At 37.1% G+C, this 12,132-nt stretch overlaps 1 protein-coding gene across 2 annotated transcripts in view; it reads left to right on the top strand.

Annotated features, from left to right (window-relative positions):
* Window positions 1-11,556, top strand: part of LOC126336869 (protein jim lovell-like) — a 51,105-nt gene extending 39,549 nt beyond the window's left edge. For both annotated transcript variants that reach the window (XM_050000975.1, XM_050000974.1), the window contains one exon: window positions 6,437-11,556. In XM_050000975.1, coding sequence (XP_049856932.1) covers window positions 6,437-7,131 — 695 coding nt within the window. In that variant the 3' untranslated portion in view covers window positions 7,132-11,556. The remainder of the gene's footprint in view (window positions 1-6,436) is intronic.
* The last annotated feature ends 576 nt before the right edge of the window (window positions 11,557-12,132 follow it).

The following is a 12,132-nucleotide window of genomic DNA, read 5'->3' as shown; positions in this document are numbered from 1 at the left end:
TGTATTGTTGGAAATAACTGAAACAAATGAAAATTCAGAGAGAAAATAAAGCTACTCAGAGAGCCCATTTTTTAAATAGTGGAAACGTTGCGGTTAATCCTTAAGATGAAATGTGATCACATACAAAATAAAATAGCCTTTCAATGAGACTGTGTGAACCATCTCAGTTGCTGTTGTCATTTAGTGCTTTCTGAGATCAGTTCTGAACTTTTACGGGCTGCTGCAGATTGCACAAGGTCAGGTAAGTGTGATATTTGGGCAAAAGCTTGAGTTCATATGATTTCTTTCAACAATTCTACTCTTCAGGTACTTAGTTCTTCCTTTCCTACTTCTACACACATTATGTGTGTGCACAATCATGAAGATAAACTTCTCATGCTGTTACTTCTGCAACTAACAAAGCTAGTCTTTAGTCTGATAGCCTCATGTTGGGATCACAGAGGGGTTTTTATGATCTGTTAAACACAGTGCTACTTCAAACTATCACATATGCTTTTACATTTTGTTCAAATAGAATGACTGTTGAGAGCTGAAAATCACTGGAGAAGATCTGGACTCATGTGTAAAATGGACTGGCAGTTTTTGGTGGACTTTACACTAATTTTAATTCCTATTCTGAACATATTTTTCCTTTCCTTCATTCTATCTTCAATGTACAGGTAAAATTTCCTTGACACTACCTGAATTCAAAGCTGTCTTTCAACACATTCCACTTTTATCATTCTTAATAGTTATTTCAGGTTTTATAAATTATGTATCCTCTGATGTACTTTATTCCTATTCTCATCATAAATATGTCGGTGCTGGAATTACTGACAGTTTTTCTAAGACCTGCAAATTTTATCTCATATCCAGATGTGCCTAAATTCTCTGTGAAAGTGGACACTGCTGTCAGCATGCCTCATATTTTCTAAAGACAAACTGATTACCAACAAGCACTTCTTCAAATTTTCTTTCTGTCACAAGAGGTATATTACTCTATTGGCCAGTTCACCAGAATGAATAAATTAAGCTTATTATGTATAGTTTTCATAATTATCTCCTAATGCCTACTGTGGTCCTTAATGATAATGCTTTTCTGCGAATCTGTCTAGTTTCACCAAATTGAACTTCAGAATTTCTCAGAAACGATAACAGAGTGAGGTGGTGTAGTGATTAGCACACACGATTCTCATTCAGGAGGACAATGGTTCAAATATGGATCCAGCCACCCAATCTTAGATTTCCTTGATTTCTCTAAAAGACTTCATGCCAATGCTGTTGTTGTTCCTTTGCAAAGAGTGTACCCTTTTTCCTTAGCCATGTTAAAAAAAAAGAAAAAAAGGACTGTCCCTAATGAACTTGTGGTCAACAGGACATTAAACACTGGTCTTTCCTCCTTTCTTCAAAAACTATCTTTTTGAAGCATATTAACAATGCCTTTTCTTGTTTGAAATCAGATGTTAACATATTCGTCAAAAGTCAGACTACACTATGTAAAGGAAAGTTGCTACTAACCACATAGCGGACTTGCTACTAACCATATAGCGGAGACGCTAGGTCGCAGATAGCCAAAACAAACACACTGTCACAAATGAAACTTTCAGACATTAAGGCACTATTCAACAATAGATGCCACACACACACACACACACACACACACACACACACACACACACACATACGCACGTTACTGCAGTCTCAGGCAACTGAAAACACACTGTGAGCATCAGCACCATTCCATGATAGGAGTGGTGACTGGGTGGGGGTAAGGAGGAGACTGGGGAGAGATATGTGGTGGGGAGGGTGGACAGTGAAGTGCTGCAGGTTAGATCGAGGGAAGGGAGGATGGGGGGAAGTAGTGGAAGAGGAGAAATGTAAAAAGACTGCATGTGATGGTGGAATGATAGATGTATAGTGCTAGAATGGAAACAGGGAAGTGGCTGGATGGGTGAGGATAGTGACTAATGAAGGTTGATGCCAGGATTACAGAAATGTAGGATGTATTGCAGAGAAAGTTCCCACCTGCACAATTCAGAAAAGCTGGTGTTGGTGGGAAGGATCCATATGGCACGGGCTGTGAAGCAGTCATTGAACTGAGGGATGTTAAGTTTGGCAGAATGTTCAGCAACAGGGTGGTCCACTTGTTTTTTGGTGGAAGTTTGTCAATGGCCATTTATGTAGATGATGGCTTGTTGGTTGTCATGCTCACATAGAATGCAGCACAGTGGTTGCAACTTAGCTTTTAAATCACATGACTAGTTTCACAGGTAGCCCTGCCTTTGATGGGATAGGTGATGTTCCTGACCGGACTGGAGTAGGTGGTGGTGGGAATATGTATGGGACAGATCTTGCATCTAGGTCTATTACAGGGTTGTGAGCCATGAGGTAAGGAGTTGGGAGCAGGGGTTGTGTAAGGATGGATTGAGTATATTGTGTAGGTTTGGTGCACGTTGGAATACAACTGTGGGAGGGGTGGGAAGGATAGTGGACAGGACATTTCTCATTTCAGGGCATGACGAGAGGTAGTCAAAATCCTGGCAGAGAATGTAATTCAGTTGCTCCAGTCCTGGGTGGTACTGAGCTACAAGGGGTATGCCCCTCTGTGGCCAGACGGTGGGACTTTGAGAGATGGTGGGAGACTGGAAATATAAGGGATGAGAGATTTACTTTTGTACAAAGTTGGGAGGTTAATTAAGGTCTGTGAAAGCTTCAGTGAGATCCTCAGTATATTTAGAGAGGGACTGCTGGTCACTGCAGATGTGATGACCAGGTGTGGCTAGGCCATTATTGAAGACTACTTTTTCCAGTGTCCAACAGATTCCAAGCCAACAACCTCCTTCGTAGTTGCTATTATCAACTATATGATCACCCACAATTACTTCTCCTTTGAAGGTATTACCTACAAACAAATCTGGGGTAGGGCTATAGGCACCTGCATGGCACCATCCTATGCTGACCTATTCATGGGCCATTGAGAGGCATCCTTCTTAAAAGCCCAGAATCCTAAACCCCTCACTTGGTTCAGATTCATTGATGACATCTTTGCAATCTGGATTAAGGGTAAGGACACCCTATTCACATTCCTCCAGAACCTCAACAACTCCTCCCTCATTTAATCCACCTCGTTGTACTCAACCCAACAAGCCACCTTTCTAGATGTTGACCTCCACCTCAAAGATGGCTACATCAGTGCCTCTGTCCATTATCAAACCTATTAACTCCCAGCAGTACCTCCACTTCGACAGCTGCCACCCGTTCCATACCAAGAAGGCCCTTCCATACAGCCTAGTCACCAGTGGCCGTTGCATCTGCAGTGACAAGCTGTCCCTCTCAAAATATACTGAGGATCTCACTGAAGCCTTCAGAGACCTTAATTATCCTCCCAATCTTGTACAAAAATAAATCTCTCGTGCTTTATCTTTCCAGTCTTCCACCATCTTCCAAAGTCCCACCATCCAGCCACAGAGGAGCATTCCCCTTGTAACTCAGTACCACCCAGGACTGGAGCAAATGAATTACATTGTCCACTACCGCTCGTTGTGCTCCTACCAACTATCCTTCGCACCCCTCCCACAGTGGTATTCTGCCATCTACCAAACCTACACAATATACTCGTCCATCCTTACACAACCCTTGCTCCCAACCCTTTACCTTGGGGGCATACCCCTGTAATAGACCTAGATGCAGGACCTGTCTCATACACCCTCCCAACAACACCTACTCCAGTCTGATCACGAATGTCACCCATCCCATTAAAGGCAGGGCTACCTGTGAGACCAGTCATGTGATCTACAAGCTAACCTCCAATCACTGTGCTACATTCTATGTGTGCATGGCAGCCAACATGCCATCTGTCCACATAAATGGCCACCGCCAAACTTCAGACAAGAAACAAGTGGACCACCCTGTTGCTGAACCTGCTGCCAAACATGACATCCCTCATTTCAGTGACTACTTCACAGCCTGTACCACATGGATCCTTCCCATCAACACCAGCTTTTCTGAATTGTGCAGGTGGGAACTTTCCCTGTGATACATTCTACATTCCTGTAACCCTCCTGGCCTCAACCTTCATTATTCACTGTCCTTGCCCATCCAGCCCCATCCATGTTCCCATTCTATCATTACACAGCTGTCATTCCACCATCACATCACACCCAGTCTTTCTACTTTTCTCCATTTCCACTGCTCCCCCCCCCCCCCCCCCCCCTCCCACTTCTCCCCTTTCCTCGATCTAACATGCAGCACTTCACTGTCCACCACCACCACCATACTATCCCTCCTCCTCCCCGCCCCAGCCTCTTCATCACCTTCACCCATTTGCCACTCCCATCATGCACTGGTGCTGCTGCTCACAGTGTAGTTTCAGTTGCCTGAGGTTGCAGTCATGTGTGAGTTGCGTGTGTGTGTGTGTGTGTGTGTGTGTGTGTGTGTGTGTGTGTGTGTGTGTGTGTGTGTGTGTGTGTGTTTGTTTGTGTGTGTGTGTGTGTTTGTGTGTGTGTGTGTGTGCGTGCGTGCATGCGTGCTTATGCTGTGGCATTTCTTCATATTATGTGTGCTTAGGCATATTTTCATTTCATTAATTATCTGTGGTCTTTTTCGGTGTCCAGACTGACCTCATGTCTTATGGCAATAGTGTTTTCACACATGTAATATTTTCTGTCATGATTACATCCGATTACTCATGTACTAAACTATCTAAGTTTCAGCTTAGCAACCCAGACACTGAAAACTGTAGCTACCTTCTCCATTTAGTGAACTGTTTACATACCTCTTCTTAATGTAGTTTATGTATTTCTCCTGCTTTCTTAGGTTGAACCATCTCTTATCTGAGGCCTTATTTGTAGATCATTATGGTCTGTAGTCAGCATTGGTGCTTACGTAGTTGTTTAGTGAAAACATTTCCTAATATGTTCCTTCTTTTGTGATTTATGAAGACTGTTGGAATTTGAAATCTAGGCAGTACCTCAAAGATTCTTGCAACCCTCCTGCTCACTGACCCATGGTCACTCTACTGTGTTACCACAGTTTGTGGTCACTGTGCAAACGTTTAGCATCATGGTTCATGATGGTTTCATTACAGTCATAAATGAATATTGCCACTCTCTTGTTAATAGTAATTTTTTGTGCGCATGGGGCTTTTAGTTATTATAGTTCATATGTTTTTTACACCTCTTACTTCTGTGGTACTTAATGATATCTCCCAACCAACTAACTGAATAATTATCTTCTGCATCTAACTGCAGCCTGTGCTGCTCTCCTGATGGGTTCTATAATTTTCTCTGTAATAGCCTGACCTAATCACATTCAGCTGTTCATATTACACATGCTAACTTCTTAATAGCAGTCCTCATTTGGAGATACTATTTAATTAGTTTACCTCTTTAATAAAGGCCTAAGCCATGTGATTTACCAGGGTGTTTGGTAGTGCATGTTATTGATAGAATAAAACTTGATCAGTCTCTGCGTTGAATGGAAGATCGCAATGGACTGTTTCAGTATGTGATTTTATGACTGTTGACAAGCCTTAAAATAATCCAAGGTACACACAAGACTGAGCAACTTTAGATGGATTATCCTTACCTTTTTCTAACAACATAATGGAATGGACCACAAAATACAGTGTCACTGCATCAGTCCTTGCAAATAGCAACATGATGTAGTAAATCACTGTGAACTATGTTCACATTTTGTTGAAAGTGATCTCAGACCATGTTAGCTTCTTGAGGTGGGCTCATTAATAACAAAATACCACAGTATCTAGATGTGTAGAACATATACAACATTTCAAAATCATGATGGTAGAGTGTTGATGCAGATCTGAATTCGTAATTCGTTTACACACACACACACACACACACACACACACACACACAGAGAGAGAGAGAGAGAGAGAGAGAGAGAGAGAGAGGGGGGGGGGGAGAGAGGGGGGGGGGGGCTTTTCCCATGTCATATAATTTAGCCCTAGAATTACTGAAAAATGGAGGATAAGACCCTCCAACTTTTGTTTTGGTGTATGCTTTGTTGTTCGTATTTTTCTTTTATTTCATACATGAAAATACTCATGATTTAATGGAGAAATTACTCACATCTTTGCTAACATGTTCTCAAGATCTAAATCATACTGAACATACATAGGATTCAATGTCTACTAGAACATTTAGAGTGATAAAGAAAAATAGATCTAAAGTAGTTATCAAGATAATCATTCTAAGATAGCCAGTGATTTTCCTGAATAAAAGGATTGTACTTTCTCCATAGTTAAACAAATCTTTAATAATCTCATGTTTCTGAATTCTTGTTTCAAAGAGTAAAGTTTGCAATGAAAGGCACCAAACTCTTTATAATCATAAAGGTGTTAATGTTGTTGTGTATGTTATTTAACTGTGAAAAAATGTGCTTTGATACTTATTCTTTAATTTAGTACAATAATGTCTGTTGTGTGTACATTCAGTGGGCCGACCAAAAGGGCAGCACAGTGCTCCTAGAGGTGGACCACCACGCTCTTGGACTAATGCTGAATTAACTGAAGCACTGCAACATGTATGGAACAAGAAAATGACAACCTCTCAAGCTTCCAGAATTTTTGGAATTCCTTATAACAGTTTGCTGATGTATGTTCGTGGAAAATATGGAAAATCGTTGAAACTGGAACAACTCAAGAAAGATTGCCTTGGTGGGCCAACTGGTCCCTTGGAACTCTTAGGACTTGGACCTATGGGACCAAGCCATGGAAATAACAACAACAATAATAATAACAACAATAATGCTTCTGGTAAGTCCAACAACCCAGAAGACATGTTGGGACCTCCAGTCTCAGAGCATGACTTGGTTTCAATAGGACCAAGTTTTAACCCATACACAGCTGCAAATTTCTACCCTGATTTTGCAGCATCATTTCCTGTACCTGTCAGCATGATACATCTCCTCCCTCAGTCAGAAAAGAACCGTGAATTGTTTGGCCCATCAATGCCCCTTCCCTTGGACATCACAGCTGCAAATAGGGAGGATGACTGCAAAAGTGGTAGTGGACGCAAATCAAGAGAGAACAATAATAGTAACGTTGATGAAGAACATGAAGTGATGCAACAACCACCACCGCCAAGAGAGGACACTGCACAACTTGTGGAACAGAATGGTCAAAACTAAGAATCTTAGGTAGTGACTGAGTGCTCCCATGACCATTTTACTGTTTTTCGTAGGGCAGTCATTTCAAGATATGTTTCCTGGATGTGAAACTGAGACCATCACATTTTTGTACAGAATGCTGTCTTGAAATTACTGTAGCTGTTGAAGTACATTTTCTGCTTAAATGGAATTAATCTATGAGCCTACCTCACAACCTGGAGGTCTCTGCATTTGACTGAAATCCAGCTTATTCACAGCCACAATAAACTTGGGTGCTGAAAAGAAATGGTGTGCATAAGAGGTGCAGAAATATTGTGATGGGTTTGGTGCAACATGAAACACTTTGATAGATTTTTGTCTTTCTCTTGTGCTTTCTATATATATGTTAGGAAGTACACACAATCAGACAAAAAGATAGAAAATGTGTCAACATGAAATTGTCATGTTCCATGGTTGATTGTTTACTTTACAAGACTGACTTCAAATGCCAATGTTCCAAGTAACTTATATTTAATTATAATTAATACATCCTAATTAAGTTAATTCATAATAACAGAAACAACAGTTCCTGCAGAGATTTATACCAAATATTTGATAATTTTAAGTTTGAAGACAAATATGAAATGCTTTTATAGTCTATATTAATACTTCAGTAAATACATAGTAGAGGTAACATCCTTTTTATATTAGTTTTTTTGTGGTGAGATAAGTGAAAAAGCTTGTTAAGAAATGTTGGACAGCATATGGAAGTGCTAATATATTGCTTGGGATGATTAACAGAATCTTTCCTCCATAATTATGGATAATACAGATTTTCAAGTGAAACGGAAGCGTTATTACTGTTGTGATAAATGTTATAAAAGCATTTGAAACATTGCTTTAACTGTAAAACTGTTGTTTGTTATCAGCAAGGTATCAAGAAAATGTGGTTACTTGACATGTGCTAAAAAGTTTATCTGTAAATGTCATGAGCTTGTGGTATATGAACAAGCTTCCATAGGCAATTGTGAAGGCTTATGTGAATATTTTGGATGGAATGACACTACCCACAAATGCAATTCTTATAGACATTTTAGAAAATAGGAAAACACATCTGAAAATGACTATTGCTTATATGCACACATACACAAAACACATTATTTTAGGTACCATGATTCATAGAGTAATTTTCTTTTATGTCCAGGTTTTGCTAAAAAAATATGATAGATTGTAATAGCATTAGTGTTAGAGTATTTTTTGATGACTAAAAGATGTAAGTACCATTTAAAATTGACCATGCTGGAAATCTGCTTTCTGATATCTGTCTCCTGCCCACAGAGAGAAAAAAAAATCAACATTCACACTTTTTTGAAAAAGTTTAATGTAAAGACAAGGTATTTGGTGAATAAATGTGTTGAATGCTGTATGATAAGTTTTAAAAGTACAATATTGATAAGGAACTAACTCTTTTAGCTAATTATGTGGACATATCTGCTTTTCACAACACTGTTGTCACTGAAGGTACTATTTTGTCATAGAGTGATGCATGATGCACACAAATCTGTGACAGCACAAGGACTTTATTAGTTTTCAAGCTGCTGCCTTTTTTTCTAATGTAAGTGAATACCCTTACACACCCATCCACACAGACACTCAAGTACATCTACTGAAATGCTGCATTGTTCAGAATTAAGATGATTTTTCATTATCAGTCCTCTTCTAATTTCTTCAACCTGAGCTCCTCTTTTACTCTACTAGTATTTTTGTTATAGCATGAAATGATCCATATTGTCATATTGAAGTGCGCTAGCCACAGAAAAGCTGTGCAGAAAGCAAAGCTTGCATTCTGTTCAATGGATTATGGTACACTGTAATGTGAATTCCCTATTCCAATACCATTTGATTTTCCAGCACAACATTTAGGCATTTTGAAATCTGTCACTATGAACTGATATAAAACAGTAAAATGTTTTAAGGTTTATGTGGTTGTGAAGGTGAAAAAGATTCTCTATAATAACTGTTTCATACCACTATTAAAAATTTGAAGATGCTGGCTGATAAATAGAAATAGGTTATGTGTTCTGTTCTATTGTATAGCTTAAAAATTAATAAGGGCTTAACATAAACCTCATTTCATATATAAACTGCATTACTTTCATTTTATCTACAGTCACAGTATGTATGCAGGAAAATGAAAAATGGTATTTAACTTATGTCTCTTGACACTTCAGTGGCAGCAGTGAAGTGTGAGATTTTGGATTTCATTGTATGTGAAAAATGCAGAGAGTATGAGGCTCTACTTAAAAAAAGAAAAAAAAAGAATCAGCTTATTGACATGTATTAAAATGCAGCATTTCTCCATTTTTCAGCCAAATTCTTTGTCATTTACAGTAAAATATGTTTCACACATGTGTGTGGTTGTAAAGTAAGGGCATAAACAGAGGCCAAATTATTTCAAGTGCTATATAGTCTCAGGAATATTTTAATAAAGATTTCTGAGGACATAATAGGTTTATCCAAGATTTTCACGTTTGTTTCACAGCTATTGTGGTTCAAGAAGTAATTGAAAATTTAGATTCAAATATTCTTTGTTACAAAAAACAAACATTTAAATGCTAAACTATTTTGTTTGGAAAATATTCTTTTTACTATGGAACAATTTTCAAGCATTTCAAACTGACGTTTTGGTCGAGTATATATAACTGACCACTAAATAATAAATTGTCTCTTTCCAAGAATCTTATATGACATGTATTATGTTGCCTAATTTACATCGGCCTCTGTTGAACCCTTTTGTATATAGATTTGAGAGAACAAATTGTACAAATTACTGTATGTAGTCTGTTGAATGTTTTGAATCTTAAAATTCTTTCACTACAATCAGGTTTAATTTATGAAAAAAAAGAACTAGAACTGATGAAATTTGGATCAAGAATCACAATAAGAATTTACATATGCTAAATTTTTAAGGGAGATAAAATGATTGGCATTAAATTATGTTGGCATTATAGTGACTGATTTGAATACTTCATTGTCCACAGAACATATTTTATACCATATAGACTATTCTTTCAGGAGACAGTTATGTTTTGTGACAGTTTTCACAGTAAATGCAATGGACATGTTATTGCAGAGTAAGAAGAATGGCTGAAAATGTCATAGAGGATTTCCCTTATTTTCTTTTCCATTGATGTAATCATTTGAAGGCAAATTGAATGATCCTTTGATTTTCAGTATCACTTCTCATAACTATTACAAAAGTTATGTAAAACTTCCCAAAATTGTGTGTTGCCACCTTTCTGAACTACAATTTGGGGGTCTTGTTTTTTAGAAAGTTGAATATGTCAGTTAATATGTGAGGATGTATTCTTCACTATCACAAGAAAAAAGTATGAATGGTTGCTGATAAAATTGAGTAAATTAACCAGTGTAAAATGGAAACATTAATTTTATTCTGTTAGGAGCTTTAAAATGTATGCTGACATAAGATGCATCAATGTACTGCAGTTTTTCCGTCTGCAGACACAAGCAGTATTCATGATGCCAACAAAATTGCAAAATAGAAGGAACATTGCATATACTGTGATATAATTCATTTATCAGTTAAATTAATTTTTTCTCACACAAAATTTTAATCATGGTACAGAGTAAATACTGAATTTTAATGTGGATATTTTTGACAATTAAAACAGTTTCAAATGTGGGATGCTTTAACATTTTATATGAGGTATAGATTTTTCACATGAACAGACATTAATCTGCATCTAGAAGTGTTTTCATGGATAACATATTTTAATTACTTACTTCCCAAAACAATTGCAGGGTAATGTTCCATTGAGAAGGAACAGCTTTTCATACACGTACATTGTGTGTGCATATGTATGTATATAAATACATGACACATCAAGTAATGTTAGTTGACTGTTCTAGGAACTTTACACATGACATTACTTCAGGCTTCCAGATTAAGGGCATGCAATTTTAGAAACAGTGATTATATTAATAATGATGTGTTTTTACTGTTTAAAAGTGTGGTTCAAGTTTTCACATTAATTTACATGTGATTTGTCAAACCGAGTATTCTGAACTTTTTTTCCCATTAAGCACTACAGGCTGTTTTCTCCACTATTCTGTTTTGTTGTAATTGCATACAAGTTACTGTGAAACAGGGCAGTAATTCACTATTGATGTAGACATTTTCCCTGTCATAGTCGTTACATAATTTATTAGTGCTGAAATTTACTGAGTTTTAAAATGGAGATTATGTTTCCTCCAGCTGTCCAAGTTTCTTCCCCAAATAACTTCATGTACCAAGAGTGATGATGTCTTGGCATCAGCTTTCTGACTTTATTATGTAAGTTTGATGCCTTTCAGTTACTTGTATATACATTTTTTTAAAAAAATTATTCTTAATTTGAACACACTAATTTTTATTTCTGTATATTGATAAAATAAGAGAAATATGAAGCGTTGTTATATGTATACTTCACAGTACTTTAAATAATAATTTATTGATACTAACCAAAGTTTTAAAATTGTCTATAGTTATTTATTATGCTCTTATTTCAAGATATATTTATTGTAATTATAAATGAAAATTTATGTATATTTGCATTAATGATTTATTGCTTCTTAAATGGGCCATTAATGTTAGCTGAAGTAAGGCAGTTTTTCTGAGTATGGATGATTGCTTATTAGTGTAAACTGCCCAGCACAGTATAAATAAAATGTGTTTGTTTTCTTATGTTACTTGTTCACTCAGGTCACTCGATGAAAAAGTATTGCAAGTTTTCATGGTGTCCATTTAGATTTGTATACCTCTTCATTTTGTTTTCATTCGATACTTAGTGAAGATTGATAAAAGGTTGTGCACTTTAATATATATTGTAGATATATTTAACTGAGTGTAAACATTTACCTATAATTTATCTGTATGAGGCTTTGTATTACTTTGATCCTATGGCATCGCATGAAGCACGTTTGTAAAGTTCCTTTACATAATAAGTACAACATTACAGTTCTGTATTTGTTTCTGGATATATT

The sequence above is a fragment of the Schistocerca gregaria genome, chromosome 2 (assembly GCF_023897955.1).
Source record: "Schistocerca gregaria isolate iqSchGreg1 chromosome 2, iqSchGreg1.2, whole genome shotgun sequence".
NCBI classification, from domain to species: Eukaryota; Metazoa; Arthropoda; class Insecta; order Orthoptera; family Acrididae; genus Schistocerca; species Schistocerca gregaria.
Note: the sequence above shows the minus strand (reverse complement) of the source record. Positions and strands in the feature narration are given on the sequence as shown.